The 20521-nt window shown below is 37.4% G+C and overlaps 2 protein-coding genes across 2 annotated transcripts in view; one reads left to right on the top strand and one right to left on the bottom strand.

The window, feature by feature from the left end:
* Nucleotides 1–19405, top strand: part of LOC126977458 (protein smoothened) — a 599797-nt gene extending 580392 nt beyond the window's left edge. The window contains exon 11 of the transcript XR_007732216.1: nucleotides 19396–19405. The gene's annotated coding sequence lies outside the window, so the exon portion shown is untranslated. The remainder of the gene's footprint in view (nucleotides 1–19395) is intronic.
* LOC126977474 (repetitive organellar protein-like) lies at nucleotides 10492–13808 on the bottom strand. Its single transcript, XM_050826307.1, has 2 exons — nucleotides 11906–13808; nucleotides 10492–10546 (listed from the first exon to the last, which is right to left on the bottom strand). Exon 1 carries the CDS (start codon nucleotides 13712–13714, stop codon nucleotides 11915–11917), a length of 1800 nt encoding a protein of 599 aa, XP_050682264.1. The 5' UTR covers nucleotides 13715–13808; the 3' UTR covers nucleotides 10492–10546; nucleotides 11906–11914.
* Nucleotides 19406–20521: the final 1116 nt, after the last annotated feature.

The following is a 20521-nucleotide window of genomic DNA, read 5'->3' as shown; positions in this document are numbered from 1 at the left end:
TGAATATATTGTGGGCCTCTCTGTTGAACGTACCATTGAAATAGCCTGTGCAGAGCTTGAGTGTGCCATTATTGTAAGCATATACAGACCCCCCGATGCATTATATGAGTTATTTGAGAGTGTATTGGAGGAGGTTCTATCAAAATTATCAGAATCTAAGAAATATATTATGATTTGTGGTGACTTTAATATTAACTTATTAGAAAAATCCACTACAAGTATTAGATTCAAATCTTTGTTTAAATCATATAATTTATCAAATATTTTCTTTGAACCTACTAGAGTAACCAGCACCTCTAAAAGCTGTATTGATAATATTTTTACTAATTATAAACCTATTTCTGAATCAATAATTAGTAAACTAAGCTCAGACCACTTTGGTCAATCAGCCTCTTTTAATATTGAAGGGAACAAATGTACTTCAACTAAAAAGTTTATGTTTGTTCCGGTAAACAATAGGCGAATGGAGAAATATAGAGACAATGTTTCAGAAAAACTTTTTATAATTGACTCATTAATTCGTTTGATAGGCTAAGCTAACGCTGTTACACCGATTCATATAATATTTATTGATTCACAACTTAAATTTTATTTAACATCGCAGGAAGCCGAAACGCTTAATGCAAAAACTTTAAAATAAATTAAATACAATAGCCTTTATTATTACTAGTAACTTAATTTTTCTTATAAATAAAACTTAGATTAGCTTTTTTTTTATGGAATAGGAGGACAAACGAGCGTACGGGTCACCTGTTGTTAAGTGATCACCGCCGCCCACAATCTCTTGCAACACCAGAGGAATCACAGGAGCGTTGCCGGCCTTTAAGGAAGGTGTACGCGCTTTTTTTGAAGGTACCCATGTCGTATCGTCCCTGAAACACCGCACATGGAAGCTCATTCCACAGCTTTGTAGTACGTGGAAGAAAGCTCCTTGAAAACCGCACTGTGGAGGACCGCCACACATCCAGATGGTGAGGATGATATCCTAACTTGTGGCGTGTCGTGCGAAGGTGGAATTCGGCGGCAGGAATCAGGTTAAACAGCTCTTCGGAACACTCCCCGTGATAAATGCGGTAGAAGACACACAATGAAGCGACGTCTCTACGCAACGCCAAGTGATCCAGCCGTTCACAGAGCACTGGGTCCCCGACAATTCGAGCTGCTCTGCGTTGCACGCGGTCAAATGGATCGAGCTGATACTGGGGTGCGCCAGACCAGAGATGACAGCAATACTCCATGTGTGGCCGGACCTGCGCTTTGTAGAGCGCTAGTATGTGGGCCGGCTTGAAGTATTGCCGTGCTCTATTAATGACGCCCAGTTTCTTTGAAGCCAATTTGGCTTTGCCTTCCAGATAACCACGAAATTGGCAATCGCTCGAGATTTCGAGACCCAGTATTCCGATACTAGGCGCGGCTTTAAGAGAAGTGTTCTCGAAGAGCGGTGATACGACAAATGGGGTTTTTTTAGTGGTAAACGCGCAAACTTGAGTCTTCTGGGGGTTAAATTGGACATGGTTCAATTTACCCCATTCCGCGACCTTCTCAAGAGAGGACTCGATAGAAGATACAAGTTTCTCCCGGCACTGGTCGACGATTTCCCGAGAGAGACCTGCATGGCCAGTGTATACGGCATCACCAGTGCTATCGTCTGCATAGCAATGAATGTTGGAGGTGTCCAACATATCATTGATATGCAGAAGAAACAGCGTGGGAGACAGCACACAGCCTTGGGGCACTCCAGCATTCACGGGCTTCGGGTTCGAGCAATATCCGTCGACAACGACCTGTATGCTGCGCCCAGTGAGGAAGCTGGAGGTCCACTTGCACAAGCTCTAGGGAAGCCCAAATGATGGAAGTTTGGAGAGGAGCGCCTTGTGCCATACACGATCAAAGGCCTTCGCTATATCCAGGCTAACTGCCAGGCCTTCCCCCTTGCTTTCAATAGCCGCTGCCCATCTATGTGTTAGGTATACCAGAAGATCACCTGCCGACCGACCATGGCGAAACCCGTATTGTCGGTCGTTGATCAACTGGTGACCCTCTAGATATACTAAGAGCTGACGGCTAATTATGCTCTCCATGATTTTGGAGAGCAGGGAGGTAATAGCAATAGGCCTGTAGTTTGCCGGATCCGAACTGTCTCCTTTTTTTGGAGCGGATGGACAAGGGCTGACTTCCATGAGTCAGGGACTACGCCTTTAGAATAAGAGTGCCGGAATAAACGCGTTAGCACCGGCGTCAACTCAGGGGCACACGTTCTAAGCACGATTGGAGAAATGCCATCCGGCCCGCTCGACTTTCTGACGTCCAACGAAAACAGAGCTCGCCTAACAGTTTTCTGTCTGAACTGTACTTCAGGCATAGAGCTCTGACACCACGGGATGGTCGGCGGTGTTTTTCCGTTGTCGTCAAGAGTCGAGTTGGAGGCGAAAAGAGTGCACAAGAGATCGGCTTTCTCTATTGCCGTATGGGCCAGGGTGCCATTCCTCATGTGCAACGGCGGCATGGACGGCAGGCTGAAGTTACCAAGAGCAGCTTTCGACAACGACCAGAACTTGCGTGTTCCGGTCGGGTAACTGGAAAGCTGCTCGCCGATTTTGACGACGTGTTTTGACTTTGCACGGGCGATTTGCCGCTTAAAAAATCTGGAGGCACGGTTGTATTTCCTCTTAAGAACTGTGCAGTTCGGATCCTTTGTGCCCAGCGCCGCAACCCAAGTTCGATACGCCTGTTTTTTGCAGTCAGATGCTGCTTTAACAGACGCATCGAACCACGGCTGTGATCTGCCACCGATGGGTACTACAGAGTTTGGTATAAAAATATCCATACCCTGTAGTATCACATCGGCTACTGCAACGGCGCAGGCACTAGGATCATCTGAAGGGAAACAAACCCTGCCCCAAGGGTAGGATGCAAAAAAGGAACGCATCCTATCCCAATCTGCTGACTTGTAGTGCCAAACGCGGCGGGTCGCTGGCGGTCTGCGACGTTGGCGTCGGATAGGCACTACACTCCTGACCAGGCAATGGTCGGACGTTCCGAGAGGGGCGTCGACAAAGACCTGGTAACCATCGGGATGTGTAGTCAGCAGAAGATCCAATAAAGGCGGCATGTGGCTATCCACATCCGGGAGCCGCGTTGGCGACTCAACCAATTGAGACAGACCATACGCCAATGCAAAATTATGCACAGATCGCCCTGCGTAGTCTGTGGTACGTGATCCAAGCCATTCGGCATTGTGCCCGTTGAAATCACCCAAGACTACGATTTCAGCGGAGGGGATCTGTGCAAGTACGTCGTCAATTGCCGCTTGAACGCAGCCCATGAGATGATCGGTTTCTGCGTTACCACTATACCTGTAGTGTTGCAAAAGTCCACGTTGAGTGTGAAGCGGGATGCCGTGGTGATAGAAGACAGTCAACTCGGGTGGTCTCTATTCATTTAACAACTGGGCAACAGCTGGTATTCATAGGAGCAGGCAACGGTTATATGAGTTCATATAGTTATATAGTGAGAGATCATCATGTAATCATGATGTATCTTTCCTTGTATATGTGAAAAAATATTCAAAATTATTTAAGAAAGTATGTACTATTGCTAAGTCAATGCATATTAGAGAAATAATTAAAAATGCTTCAAATAAAATAAAAATGACTTGGAAAGTTATTAACTGGGAATCTGGAAGAGCGAAAGACTGCAAGTTTGAATATAATCTAATAATAAACAATACAAAAATCTACTCTGAGCAGGAAGTAGCTTCTGCTTTTGAGAAACTTTTTTCTGACATTCCAGTTTCCATCTCAAGCACCCTTGTCTCCTCCACCAGTGTTGCCGTGTCACTTCTTTTGGAAAATGTTAAGGAATGTAAACACAATTTCAAATTCAGTGTTGTTAGCCCAGCAGAAATAATTAAAACTTTCAGATCCTTAGAAATGAAAAAAACTGCTGATATATGGAGAATATCTGTAAAAATAATAAGTTCTGTTATTGACGTCATAGCACCATATCTAGCACTAGTTTTTAATAGCTGTATTGAACATGGCGTGTTTCCTGACCTTCTGAAGTATAGTAAAATTACACCAATATTTAAATCGGGACTCACTTCTGACCCGAATAACTATCGCCCTGTTTCGGTGTTGCCGACCATTAGTAAAATTTTTGAAAAAATTATTTTAAGCCAAATGCTTACTCACTTTAACACTTATAAGTTACTTCATATAAAACAATTTGGCTTTACTAGGGGACGCTCGACTACGGATGCAGGTGTTGAACTCATCAGGAATATTTTTGAGGCCTGGGAGGAATCACAGAATGCACTTGGTATCTTCTGTGATTTATCTAAGGCTTTTGATTGTGTTCAACATTCAACGCTGGTCAGGAAGCTATGCCACTATGGTATAAGAGGATCTGCACTCGATCTTCTGATCTCATATTTAAATAATAGGATTCAGAGGGTCGAGGTGAATGGCAGGAGATCTCCTGGGACTCCTCTCGGTATGGGGGTACCACAAGGGTCTATTCTTGGACCCTTCCTCTTCCTTATTTATATAAATGATCTACCTAACCTTGTAGAAAAAAAACACAAGGTGGTATTGTTTGCGGATGACACTTCACTTATATTCAAAGTGAAACGAAGCCAAGTTTTGTGTGACGAAGTAAACAATGCTCTATCTGACATCGTGTACTGGTTTAGCTCCATAACTTAATGTTAAATAATCATAAAACCAAATATATTAAATTCACCGTGCCAAATGTCAAAAATGTAGATGCGAATATTTTATCTAAATGGAGAGGTGGTCAAACCAGTGGAATCTGCTATATTTCTTGGCATTACTCTTGATTCCAAATTGCAGTTGGGCCCCCATATTGAAGGATTGGCGAATAGGCTTAGTTCTGCAGCATATGCGGTTAAGAAAATTAGACGGTTAACTGCATAGATACGGTGAGATTAGTACACTTTAGTTATTTTCATAGCATTATGTCCTATGGTATATTGTTATGGGGCAGTGCGGCCCATATTAATACTATCTTTGTGCTGCAGAAGAGGGCTATTCGCGCGATTTATAACCTAGGTCCTAAAGAATCATTAAGAGAAAAATTTAAAGAAATAAACATTTTGACTGTTGCTTCTCAATACATTTTTGATAATGTTTTGTATGTTCATAAGCATATTGAGGAATTTTCTAGAAACTGTGACATTCATAATGTTAACACGAGGAACAAACATAAACTTGTTATGCCTACTACTCGGTTGGGTCGAGTTAGTAAGTCTTTTGTTGGGCGATGTATATGCTTCTACAATATGATCCCAAAAAATGTACAAAACAAATGTGTTACGAAATTTAAAAGAATTGTTAAAAAACGTTTGTGTGGGAAAGGTTATTATAGCATAAACGATTTTCTTAATGACACCACGGACTGGGAATGAAGCGAACACCCTCAGGCACTTTAATTATAAATGTTTATTGTACAATATTACATTGTAATCCATATTGTATATTAAAAAAAAAGCCCGCTGAGTTTCTTGCGCCCATTCTTCTCAGGTCTGAGGCAGTCTCTTTTGAATGGGTGGTAGATTTTGACGTTCAATAAGGGATTTTAAATCCTATTTTGAATAAAAATATTTGAATTTGAATATCTTCAAAGCTGTCCTAGCAGTACCTTCCTACTGACACACGAAGGGTTCCCTCAGCCAAATGGCCACTTACAATAAATAAACAGGACAAACCAGCGTACGTCGGGCTGATTATGTAAAACGTAGCAGTGCGGCAGTAGCCACCCGTATTACTATTTAGTATTATGAGGCTCCTTTGCACAGTATGCCGGCTAGATGGCGTGAAGCTGTAATGTGTAAGCATGACTGTGTTGCGTTCTGAAGGGCGCCGTAGCTAGTGAAATTACTGCGCAAATGAGACTTAAGATCTTGTCTCAAGGTGACGAGCGCAGGTTTAGTGCCGCTCAGAAATTTTGGGGAATTACCATCAGCTGAACGACCTGCTCGTCTCGTCCCTTGTTTTCATAATAAAATTATGCGAGCCGATCGCACGTCTATTGGTCGCCTGTCGCAGAAATGCGCTTTTGCCATTAAATATAGCAATAACCAAAATAAAATAACAAAAAAATCAAAAATCCTTTAGTGACTTTTGGTTACTATGACTACAAAAGTGACGTTTGCCAGCAATTATCGCGAGATTTACGCCTGTCGCGTGAATCGTGATCACCCTGCCGGTGACCTGATGATAAGTAATCGCCGCCCAGTGTGGGCGGCGATTAATCCTGCAACACCAGAGGAATCACAGGCGCGTTGTCTTCTGAGAGGCGTTGACGGACTCTCAGAAGACAACGCGCTTTTTTGAATAACGAAATAGTAAGTATGTCTTTTTAGACTTAATTGTAAATGTTTTGAACATGAGAGTTTCAAAAATATTTGAAAAATAAAACTAAACTTGCAGGTATAGCTTTGCGTCACCAGATAAGATGAAACTCAATCACACAGTAGAGTGGTAGGTAGGTAGGTATATTATCAGTCGGTAACATGGGATGTAATTTATTTAAACAAAATAGTGCCCTGCATAATTGCGTTAAATATTGATAAGAAAAAAGGATTTATTCCTTTTACTAACATATCTTTCATTATCAAATTCACAATGAACGAAGTCGGGAGCGGGACGAACAACTAATTGTTAGTATTATTTTTTTATCTTTGCATCTAAAAATAATATTTAATATAGTGTAGGTAAAGGGGGCGAAATTATTATCAGCCAGAGGCCAGACCATGAACATCCTGGGGTCTCTCAAACAGTCCTCCGCCGCTCTGTTTGTCTGTCTGTTCGCGATAAACTCAAAATCTAGTGAACCGATATTCAAGCCGTTTTCATCAATGGACAGCGTGGTTCTCGAGGAAGGCTTTAGTATAAGTATAATTTGTTAAGTTTTGTATATTTTTTTGTAGAAATAGCGATATAAGTTGGGGAGGTATCGGAATAAAATAATATAGGTCTACAGAAAAGTCCGCGATGCCATATGTCTATGTCGCATACTACCTATTTGATATCCATGCACTTTAAAAATTGGCAATTACAAAAAATTATCATTTTATTACTACATATTATAAAATTGTTTAGAAATAGGTTTTTGTTTCATTTTAACTCATTAACCTTGATTACACATTTTCGTTGGCTTTAGACTACAATATTCCCGAATACTTACATCATTTCTATTGACAGAACAGCATTTGTCGGGTCAGCTAGTTTATAAATAAAACAAGTCGAATTAAAACATATTGTTAATGTATTACATGATGTTATTGTTAATTTAAAATTTAAATTAAATACAATATGTATTAAGGGAATTGTTTACAAAACCTGGAAAAGTAAAATCAGTCTTGTTAAAGCGCTACCTCTATGGGATGGAAATCTATGAAGTTAAAATATAAAAATACATTAATTAACAATGTCAAAAGAAATAAAAATAAAATTATTCAAACATTCAAAACTCAAAATTGGCACTTATTATTAAAGATTAACTTGTTCAAGGCAATACAAATTAATATTCAACCGCTCGTTCATCAGATCTGTATCACAGACAATAAATATTTTTTTTATTAACTTGGAGACAAACATTGTTAAAACACTTTATCATTTATTAAGTAAAAAGGCACAAGGTGTAAAAATAAATTTATATGTAATACCTACTTAGAATAATTCATATAATTATTCAATTGATTGATCCAAAATATTTTAGTATTAAATTGTTCTATCAAGAGTTATTTGTAACAATTTTTCCATTGGTCCTATCTTTGTAATGAAATATTTCAGTTGACTAAAAACAAAAGGAGGCTTGGAGGTTGAAACTACAACTTGTGACAGACAGAAGGGAGATATCTTGTGAATAAAGCAAATGATAAAACTGTTTCACTTAACATGGGAAGGGACATCGAACACAAACACCAACAAACCCATTTTTATCGTGAAACAGTTGAATTAACAGAATATATTAAAATTTATCATCGCAATACGGCTATATCTAAACAAACATAAATAATAACCAACATAATTATTTACATAATTCATAAATAAAATCTTGAAACTCACATTACAATAAAATTTTAAGAAGCATTCGATTTAGTTGGTTTCTATTATATCATATAAAAGAAATTGTACTTTAAAACAGTATTTTTTTTGTAAAATTCAAGATAACCACAGTAGCAGAAGAAATTTCAGGCATGACAAACTGGATAGCCGTTATGATGGCGTTTTCACAAATAACCCTTGCAATTTGACCTTATAGAACACAAAATTGTTCTCTTGAAGGAATAGGCTACTAGAGATGGCATCTACAGACTACAACAAACACATTGACATATTGGGCTTCTAGGCTGTGAATAAGCAGATATGGGTACTTCGTATTGCATGCCAAATATGAAAAATCATTCGACTCATTCGCATGGAGTGTCCGTTGACACTAGTTCGTCGAAGAGAATAAAATTAAATACAAAAAAAAATTATACCACTTAAATATTTCTGTTTATATTAATAAACGAAAAACAATTTATTTTAATAAACACAAATATTTAAGTTATTTCACTAAACAGATAAAAAGATATTTTATACCTTTGTACGATATATCATGAAATGTTACAACGGTCATATAGCGCGTCAGTAGCTCTTTTACGATCGACACAAGGGATATACGCGAATGCCTGAAATTACTTCAGCCCCGCTACCATACAAACACTACGAAAAGAGAATGATCCTTCTCAATTCCGAATCGTCTCCATGACAGCCGATTTGACAGTCTCAGTGCAGAGGTTTTTTGACTGAATAATTAAGGACTAGAAATCTATTCACATGGTCTTTCTTGGTGCTATTCCTGCGTTATTTCAAACTACAAGTCTTTTAACACCACACTCTATACAAAATTTGGCAGTGTCGACTGGGAATTTACTTCCACATTCGTGGCAGAAGCGTGACAGGCGTGGTGCAATCGTCGAAGCAGTGATGGACTCCCTTCTGGGACGGTGAAGGGATGTCTCGGAGCCGCTTGAACTGAGCGCCTCTTTCTGAGGCCGTCTCGATGTTGAGCTTCGATGAGTTGATGAACGAGAACTTGTTCTTTTTTCTGAAATATAATAACAAGTGTCTACATAACTGCAAGAAACTCATTGCCACTATTTTACATAATTTTTTATAGCTTCATATTATATAAATATTTAAACAACCAATAAAAAGCATCGAAATATTCATATATTATTTAATGCTCGGGATACATAACATAAAAAAAACCTCAAGAAATATTGAGTAGGATGGTGGATTCATCAATTCACACAAAAATAACATAAAAAGTTAAAGCCCGGTTTCTGTTATAAAAATGAAATTGAAAGTCATTTTATTTAAGAATGTAATGAGGGTCCCATGCAAAAAAAACCCTTAAAATTCTATTTAATTATCAGATTGCCACGTAACAGAAATCTACGTGAGCGCCACAGGCGGTCGCACGTAAACTTGTCAGACCATAAACTCTATAATCTAAAAATAATTCTTTTTCAAGGTTAATATTCAATTATAAAAATTTAAAAGAGTGTCTATGAAAACAGAATTGCAGTGACTGTCTTGTATAATGAAGGTATGGAGACATCCGTGTCGGTTATCTTCAAGACACTTCAAAATTCAGACACATTAAAGGCCTGTTATAGCAAAGGTAGTCATTTCGAATAGAATTATTTTCATTTATTGCTAATTCATAACCAGACTACGTAGGGCTTTCTGTTATGCCTATTGTGAAAAATACTAGTATTAATTTATAATAATAATTAATTAATACTAGTAATAATAGTATTTTCAGAACTTTGAATTGTTAAATTTATAAAACAAAAAGATTTACCTTCAAGATTATTATTGGACGAATGTATCTCAGATCTAGCCAGTGGCTCATCTAGTTCAGTAGATCTTTCCATAGCTAAAAACTCTTCGCTCGACACAGATCTTCTGTCATCTTTGTGACTTTCACTTGTATCAGATCCGGGGACTTGTTCTAGAGGTGCAGTGCCATTTATATCTTTATTGCAAAGCGAAAGTTTCGATGGCGAAACTCTATTTAAACTGAAAAAGTACATCTTTAAAATTATAAAGTCAAAATTTATAGAATAATTGGATACATTAGTATTTGTTACCTTACTAACCTACTATATGCTGAATCATTGCTTGATTTACCATTTGGAGTATGATGACCATTACTTGAGATTTCACATTTAACATTTTTGTGTTCCGATTTCTTCTTATCTTTCTTCAGAAGTGTATCGGTATACATACTCTTATTCCAACTTGTTAGAGTCTTGTTTGTTCCTGAATTCTTTTCAGATTTCTGTGACTCATAATACTTATCGAATTCTTTGAATGATCGCATTACCTCGTCGTCTAACTGCTCCGTCTTCTGACGTATTTTGGTTTCCGTTTTGCTAGATGATTTCCTTTTGATGGAGTCAAGGAAGGACGTGGATCGTTTGGCGGAGGACGGGATAAGCTTTTCACTGATAATATTGTTACTGCTAAAAACAAGTGACAACGATTTGTTAAGAGGTATTAAACTATTGCTACAACCATTCACTACCTTCTCTGAATCCTTAAAATTTAAAGGATCGTCAGATAACTCAGACTGTTTAACTATTCTAGTGGTGGCACTACACATACGATTATTTTTATTTTTTTGTTTGTTTACTTCCTCGTCAAACGACATCATAAATTCTTCCAGATCGAAATCCTCACATAGAGAGTCATCATCTCTTACGGAGGTTTTTGATGCTATGCTGTGTTCTAGAGAAGTTATCATTTTATTATACTGTGAACTCAAATCGTTTACAATTGGTATCATTATATTATCATGAGACAAATTATTATTTTCATTTTTGTAACACTCTTCATTTATGTTATTGGAACATATAACATTATTGTTTTTATTCTTTATAGAGTTAAAAGATTCAAATTTTGCTGGTAAGTTTTCTGTAGTTAATAAAGACTCCAAACTACTTATCATGTCAGGGTTATTCAGTATTGTATTTACATTAATTGGCAGGTTGTCATTTTCATTAATGAGTCTCGGGTCTATATAGTTACTGTCAGTCATTGATGAGTTATCAGATGAAAGTATTGCCCCAAGGTTCACAAAATCCTTTATTTCTTGATCTTTGTTAATTTTATCAAGTTTAACAGACTGATTTACAGACGATGTCGTTCTTTGGAATCCGTGATGCATAGATGTTGATAGCTTTGGAATTTTGTCTTTAAGTTTTGGTGTGCTAGAAACTGAACTATTATAGCTCGAAAAAGATCTATTCAAATTACTATTTCGGTTAAAATAAGCTTTGTCGTTAATGCTTAAGTTTTCTTTACTTGACTTTGTGAATGTGTTATTTAAATTAGGTTTTTTGACATTTCTGTTTAAACGGAATGAGCTACATCTGCCGCCAAAAGTGTTTGTATTATTGTCGTTATTATTACTACCAAATGATTTCATTCTATGAATCGTTGGAGTCTTTTGATATGATTTATTCAAAGTATCTTTTATGTTTTTGGCATTTTGTGACTGAACTTGTGATATTGACTTTGTTGATTGAGTGGTTTTAAGGGTAGGAAGGGTTCTGTTGGACATATTGGAAGAGTTTTGGACCTTTTTAGGAATATTCGTATCGGATGACATAAGTTCTTTCATCTGTCTAGCAGCGGAAGCAAATGGATCATAGTTGTCATCAAGTCTGTAAAAAAATCTAATGATAATTCTAGATAAGAGTATTAAGAAAACTATTTCAAAGTAGATATATATTTTACAAAGTGCATACATGTAAAATAAAGCTCTAAATATGTAATCTACACTAATATTTTACATTTGAGTGAATTATATAGATACTTACAAAAAAAAACTAGCTAGTAATAATTATTCTAATATTGGTAAGGAAAAACCTTTTAAAATCAATACGCGGAAGTTTTAAAGGTGGAGCTTCGTCACTACTTTCTTGTACAGGTTCTTTGATAATATATGTTTGATATTGTTTATCCGAACGAACTTGCATTTTACATTTGTAACTTTCTTTATTGTTCGTTGTTTTGTTCTTGCTTCTCGAAAGTATTTTTGTTGATTTATTGTTTTCTTTAATTGAAGGCAACTTCAAATCGGAATCTTTTTGACTGGGTACGTTTTTCGGTATGGTATTGTCCTTGTTTATACTTTGCTCATAAAACTTAAGTTCATAAACTGTGATATGTTCCATATCACACACGTTTTTGGGGTCATCAACACAATCATGGGATTGATCTACGTTTGCTTCTTGCATAAGTTCTTTGAAATTGTTCTTCAATTCTTCAAATGTTTGGGAAAAATTATGTTTATCTTCAACTAATTTTCCATCGTTATTCATAGATTCAATAGAAATAGTTTTAGGTGTATGCAGAGTATGAATTTCATTGTCTGTTAAAGCGTTTTTCTCTGTATAATCAGTAATAATTTCATCAGTCAGTGCAAGAAATTCTTCTAAATCTTCCGGGTTGTCAATAAATTTCGTATAAGTATCACCACTACCATGTCGTGTTACTTCAATTTCGTCAATTTTACTGTCATCTTCAAAATTATCTTCACTCAGGTCATGCTCATAATTATTGTCTTTGAAATTTTCACCAGATAAATCATTGTCGTTTTCAGCTATTGAATTATTTTCATTATCTACATTATCAACCACTTCATTTTGTTGATTTAATTGATTTCGTGAAAACATATTCTCATCTTTTATGCTATCGTTTAATTCAGTGTCTTCTGTATAGTTTGAGTTTTCAACTATATCTAATTTATTATCTAAATAATTACGTTCCAAGGCTGGCATTGAGTTAAGCTCGATTTTATCTTCATTGCAGGTAATATTATTCTCTTCTAAAATTTTATCAGTTATGTCACTGGAACTGACTGTATTTAGATTTTTATATAGCAGCTCAACAGTTGGTTTAGGCAGCGGGTCAATATTTTCATCGAAATTCGAATTTATTTTTGAATTATTTAGTTTACAGATCTTGGTTTGAGGTCTTTTTGATGATTTAACTTTATTTGTTTTCACCTTGACTGAAGATGTGTCATGTATAACACAAGGAACACATGGGCATAATAATTCTGTATTTATACCAACAGACTGAGAATAAGTCTCTTTTTTTGTATTAATATACGGATCTTCCAGACTGTCTAGACTTATGGTACTTCCTTTGGGCTTTTTGGGTGTAACATTTTTCGGTGTATGTAGTGGTAATTTATCATTAAAATTTAATTTATCTGTTAAAACACCAACTTCTGATGAATTAATTATAATATGACTCGAATTGGAGATGAGTTCCCCATCCTCATTTTCGTTTAAATTAATTGATGGCAACAAATTGTGTGCAGCTTTCATTTTCTTTTTATGAGGTATTGGTATTAAACTTTTAGGACCACGTACACATTTTTCAGATACGTCAGCAAGTTTTTTAGTTTCGGTTACGATTTTCTCGCTTCTTTCCTTAAATTTTGTAGTTATTTCTTCAAGTTTCTTGAGTTGGTTTTTTTTCTTTACATTAATTCTTACTTTCGGTTTTGTGTTTGTGTCTACTTCTTGTTTGATATTATCCGGTCCGGCAGTTGATTGTTGCGAGGGTGGTAAATTATGGTCTTGGGCATTTCTACGGAATGGGAAAGGAAGGAACATTGAGCTTAATAAAGTATTGTAACAAAGAAGGAGATAGGAATGACTATTATTATTAAATATTGGATAAAATAAAAACAAAAGAAATAAAATGGTCCCTTCCTTTCCCCTTATTTGCTAATAAATGTTTTCAAATGTTTGATACACCATGAAATACTTACAGGTACACATATAATAGGAACATACCTCGTACTACTCAAGTCTCTTGCCAGTCTTGCCTGTCTCGCCTTCACGTTGGCGTCACCTGACGACTTATTATTAGATGAGCGCGAATTTCTTATAACTGGGATGTGAGGAGATTCTTCGTGATCATTACTAGAAGCTGACTCTGCAAAGAAGCATTAATTTATAATTAAGTTATTATTTATTAATACGGCTTTACTCACGTTTTTGTCGGTACCGACTTCTTTCGGACCATTCGCAGGTCCTTCATCAGGATGAGTGTGGTGGATTCGCGAAAACGTCCCACCTCTTACTGCGGACTTGGGCTCGGTATCACTGACACTGTGTCACTATTGGTGTCCACTACGTGATCATCGGCACTATGGGTCGTTTTGCGAGACGCGTTTTATAAGACTGGTTTCCGAGTTGGTGGCAGAGCCCAACCCTTGTTTCTATTTAAATTAGGTCGACCGTCAATTTCTATGGCTTCTAGCATTTTGCGAGACACAAAGTTTCGAAAAGAAAAGGTCCGAAACTAGTCGGTACCGACACCGACAAAAACGTGAGTAAAGACGTATTAATAAACAATTTATTAATGACTCACGAAAGTTTTAATAATTTAATTCCAATTAAGTGTTTAAATTAACAAATACTACGTATTGTATGTGTAATGTATAAACTGCCCTGTAGTAGTATTCTGCTAATTATTCAGGTACAATTTACCAAAACCTCGAGTTGGTTGGTCTCTAAGGACTTTTTATTCTTATTTGTTCGGGTTAAATATAATTTAAAAAAAAATTTGCTACAAGTGGCTGAATACAGCGATCGGCATTCTGGCGCATTGTTGATAAATAATATATTTACTATAAAATTGTAAACGTCGTTTGTACTTCCATAATGCCTTATTTCTCAATGCACATTAATCACTTTATATCACAATACCATTAATAAAAAATAGTTTGTTGCAGCTAATCACTAAAAAGCCTGGACTAATTTTGACGGGACTCTCACTGGCAAATAACTCATCAAATTTAGAAAATGTATTCGCCCAAATAATGTAAATTCACACTAGTATTTTTTTATTACAATAAGGGACGAGACGAGCAGGACGCTCAGCTGAGGGTAATTGATACGCTCTGCCCGTTACAATGCAGTGGCACTCAGGATTCTTGAAAGACCTAAAAATTCTGAGCGGCACTACAACTGCGCTCGTCACCTTTTCAAACAAGATGTTAAGTCTCATTTGCCCAGTAATTTCACTAGCTACGACGCCCTTTAGACCGAAACACAGTAGTTTTTATACATTCTATTTCTGCTTCACGGCAGAAATAGGCGCCGTTGTGGTACCCGTAATCTAGCCGACATCCTGTGCATAGGAGCCTCTCACTGATAGCATGAGGGTGTGGCCTCTCGAATATTACAACATACGAGAGTATTACGAACCCGAAGCTCTGGATCGACAATGTTTGTGGTCTCCGTACTCTCGCGGGGGGGAGACACCGCGGGAGGAGTCCACGGATGCTGATCTACTAGCCGACGACTTCTCTCGACTTTGAGACGAGCTGAAATAATTTTAATTAAATTCATCTATTTGTGGTTTGGTGGGGTATAACGAATAGCGGCCGTTTTCAATAACCTATCTATCCTAACTTTAACTTACACCGCTGATACATTGCTGTCACCGTTTAATGGCAGGATTATCTATCCATAGTTATGTCCAATATAGTTGTAGTCCAATGCTATCTGTCAATAGGTTATTGAAATGTAAGTAAGCGTAAAAGTATAGATTTGTCTACCTCTAGTAAGTTAAACTAAAGATAGATAGGTTATTAAAAACGGCCTTAGATGAATGTAAATTGATAGAAGTTTAGTTTAAAGGTCGGTCTAGGCATATATCCATTTTTGCGGTTATTTCTAGATGGGCTAGCTACAGTTGATATTATACAAAGTATATGACACCTTTATTTTATAAAACTAAAGAGCTCACTACGGTCAATTTGTAAAGATTTTATTGCATTTTACGTGCTAAAGTTTTAATGATTTGTTTTCGTAACGCTTTGTGCCTACTTTACAGACTTCACTCACGTAGGAACCATTGTAGCATTACCATTTGGTGAAAAATTTACTATCATTTTTAATATTTTATTTTTTAAATGATTGTTATATCTTGTACGATGAGTCGGAACCTTATAATATGCTGGATAGAGTATGGACAAATAAAGTGTGAGAGAGAGAAGAAGATATGTAACGGAGATACACAGGTTGAAAAGGTAGAGAATCTAATGTTAATGTAACCTATTTCGATTGACTAGTCGCAAGTCGTGGTCACGTGACCGGGGGGTCAAGGGCGCCGGTATATTCCGGTTGATGAAATGGTCGGAATAACCGGCCCGGTTTAGTCACACGGTAACTTATATTTCCTGTACTGTAGAACTAATATTGGGCTTAACTCTCCCGAAAATAAGTTAAAAAACAAGATATTTTCACCATTCAATTACCAAGTAAGTTAAGTGTTTGTTTTAACTGTTAACTCTAATCATTAATATAAGATAAACTTTAATTCATTATTATATTAAGTTATTTATATTTTACTTCTTTTAAAATGAAATTTTTTTGTAGCCCTATAACCTATAAAGAAAATTAAATTACTTATGTTGATCTCATAACCATTATTGTTATTTAGATACATGTTTTTGGATTTAAATTTTACTAATTAACCAAACTGAGTGATGTGTACATCTATTGTAGTCATGTGTATCAGTGTTTAAAAGTGTACCAAACCAAAATAACTTTATTCATGTAGGTCACGGGAATGACACTTATGAATGTCAAAAAAAATTTTTTTCTTATTAAATCTACCGCTACTTCGTAAAGGGTTGAGCTAACATAATAATAATAAGAATAAGAGCTAATAAGAAGTAGCAAGAAACTAATTGCCACTCTTTTATATCAATATTTACATTTCCATCGATTTACAAATCATTTCAATTACAATATAATATGTAAAATGATGCAACAAACACACTCAAACGTCAAATAGTCAATGACTTACACGAGTAAGTCAAAAAAGTAAATGTAAATTAATACAAAAGTTCTTGAGTACAGTAGCTGCATCATCCACACACACCGTAAATAAATAGAAGTATTCTGTGAGCATTTTATAAGCATAACATATTGTTAACTTAACTAACATCATATAATGTTGATGTTCCGTATAAATAAATAAATATTTGAGCGGCTATATCTTACTTGCGTCGCGGCCGTGCCAGTGGTGCTTTGTAGTGTTTGCGCGCGTTGAGCCTCTGTTTGGCGTCGGCCAGTTGCGGTGGATGCTGCGTCGGCGCCGCGGGCAAGATCTTCGCTTTGTCCGCGCACCACTCCACGTGACGTTCAAATGCCCGCATCCCGAACGCGCGGCTGCAATGCGGACATTTCTGTAGATCCGCCGCCGGCTGAAATTTGTACGAATTCATTAAATACCTACTGCTAGTTATCGCGCGAGTTGACTGTAAAGACCGGGAGCATCTCTCCCCGCTGCCCGCACGTCTCACCTTGCGCGCCTACAGTGTAGTATTGTGCCGAAGTTTACCATTTCATCGAGTTAATACTAAAGTTGCGATCCCGTGTTTTTTATTTTATTTTATTTTAATAATGACTGATTCGAGTCCATCAGGTTCCGTTCAAAAAATAAACAAAATTTATTCATCGCCAAGCACGAGAAATGGCGTTAAATGTTTTAGACATATTTTCCGGCTCTCCTACTCATCAGGCGTAGTCCCGAAATTATGGAAGGCGGCTTTAGTGTACCCGATCCCTAAGAAAGGTGTACGCTCAGATCCGTCCAACTACCGCCCCATTGCCATTACCTCCATTTTCTCCAAAGTAATGGAGTCGATCATCAACCGCCAGCTCTTGGGATACCTAGAGGGGCACCAGGTGATCGGCGACTGCCAGTACGGTTTCCGTCAGGGTGGCTCAGCTGGTGATCTTCTTGCATACCTCACCCATAAATGGGCGCAAGGGAGTTGAAGGGAGAGACGTTGGCGGTGAGTTTGGACATAGCAAAGGCCTTCGATCGGGTGTGGCATAAAGCACTTATAGCGAAACTGCCATCCTATGGGCTTCCCGAGAAGTTGTGCAAATGGGTCACTAGCTTTTTGGCCGATCGGAGCATCAAGGTTGTTATCAACGGTGCATGCTCCGACTTTATACCCATAAACGCTGGTGTCCCGCAAGGCTGCGTTCTATCCCCTACGCTGATTCTTCTGCATATCAATGATTTGCTTCAAATCAGCAATATTCATTGCTATGCATACGACAGCATAGGGTATGCTTCCTACACCGGCCGTGCCAACATGTCCCGGGATAGCGTCCACGAGAACCGGAACAAACTTGTATCTGAAATCGAGACTATGCTTTGCAAAGTCTCGGAATAGGGCCGACAAAATTTAGTCCAATTCAACCCCAAGAAGACACAAGTTTATGCGTTCACAACTAAAAAGTCTTCCTTTGTCGTATCCCCTCGATTCGAGATCACTCCTCTAACTGCCACAGCTTGTATTGGCATACTTGGCGTCGATATATCGAGCGACGTTCAGTTCCGTGGTCACTTGGAAGAGAAGGCCAAAGTGGCCCCTAAAAAGCTTGGTGTACTCAGTAAGGCGAGACAGTACTTCACTAAAAGCCTCCGCCTGCAACTTTATAAGGTGCAAATTCGGCCTCACAAGGAGTATTGTTCTCACCTCTGGGCGGGTGCTCCCCAGTACCCGCTTACAGAAAAGAGCGACGATCAAGTAATCTCCGATCGGCTTGATTCTTTAGCATTGCATTCTTTATTTCGCTGCGGCAATTAAAAACGCTCGGAATTTTATTTCGAAACTTTAAAAACGATTCTAAAAGGTTGAGCTGATAAAAGAAAATAGGTAATGTCTAAAAAGACAGCACTGAAAACCAAATAGCAGCAGGTAGCACAAAATGTTTGTTCTTTAAGATAAAACATAACACAAGACATATACCTGTTTTACTGGAAACTTAATGTTCTATTAGATAACAAGGTTCGTGGACCTAATCCACGTAATATTACAGTAGCCAGTAATGTCATTTAATTATTCAGTAGTTAGTTCATGTGTCCAAATAAATATTAACCCTTTAATACTAAATACTATTCGTCCGCTAGCGAGTCGCGCGTCTAACAAAAAATTTGAAATGTTTTGTGCTGCTGGTCATTTGAGATAACATAAGGGATTTCCAGGAGAAGAGAAAAAGATAGTGTGTTTCCCTGCGTATAGTTTACAGTATGATATAGAACATGAGTACCTACACATTTAAAAAAGGGCATACCGCCACTTAAAAGGATGGCAAATGGGAATGCTCCTATGATTTCTATGGTGTGAGATGTTTTATCCTGCCCTCCTTAAAATGGTTTATCATTTGCATGTTTATTTAAGAAATATCCTTTAAAAGACCATAATTATTCGATAGCAATAACATTACATATTAAATAGAGCTTACCTTCATAATAGTTGTCCGACTCGGCTGCGCTTTCGGCTTCGGTGTCGCCTTCGCAGTAGTCGGTGGACTCTTTTCAAGGAAGGGACTGTTTTCTGGAAGACCGAAATTCTTTGGCAAGTATTGTTCTAAGTCCGTGCCTGGAACGTTCATGAAATGTTACCATGCTGGTGATCTATACCAAAAACGCGTGCGCAACGTTAGGAACAGCTCTCGACATGCCATATGCGAAGTGCACATGCGGATATACTGATCTAAGCATACACTAATAAGATTGACACTGTGAATCACACTATCTTTGGTAGTGGAGCAGTAGGCGTCGATTTAGAAAACACCGCGAACAACAGTTTATGCAAATATGAAGCTTGAGACGACGGACTAAGCCACATTTTCGTTATGTTTGCGAAATTCGCATACATTTGTGATGTTTAGGCGCTGCAGTCGGTTTATAAAACGACATTTTTGTGCTGTGTGACCTTTGGTTAATGATAGTCCAAAATACTTAGTAATACAAATATTAAAGCGGCGAATAAAACAAAACAAAGCCTTACAGAAGTAGATCTGTCGATGTTTAGCTCGAAAAAATAAGTAGGTACTTATATAAAATCCATAGATTACAGGAATTTATGTAAATATAACAGGAAACATACTTATAGCTAACAGGTTTGTTGTAGCTTATGACTTGTTTTTTTTATTGGCAAAAAACTACAAACACATGCATGCGATCGCAGAAATGACCTTCATTGTCAACGGATAAAGTTAAAAGCCTAATAAGATACTTAATACGAATGATTCCAATAAACTGCAACCTGCTAGTAAGTATAGCAGGCAGGAAAATTATCAAGGATTTGGAGTATTGGAAGAGAATTGTGCATTTACAACAACAAAGGCATCTGCGCTACTCTATCGGTGCCTAGTTATTATCTATCATGTCTAGTTACGTATCGGCTACCAAATAACTATATATAAAAAAAATCTCGGACCTAGCCTGTCTCTTTTTTGATCCCAGTACATAATATAAAATACTTAAAAATTTAATTTACTCAGTACCGTAATTTACGAAAAATGCGGAACTCGAAATCAAGATTTGGACGGTTCACTAAGGCTGAGATCTATAGTGTAGGTACGTAGACTTTGTTC

This window comes from Leptidea sinapis, chromosome 45, assembly GCF_905404315.1.
Source record: "Leptidea sinapis chromosome 45, ilLepSina1.1, whole genome shotgun sequence".
NCBI lineage: Eukaryota > Metazoa > Arthropoda > Insecta > Lepidoptera > Pieridae > Leptidea > Leptidea sinapis.
This window is presented reverse-complemented; position numbering and strand designations above follow the sequence as displayed.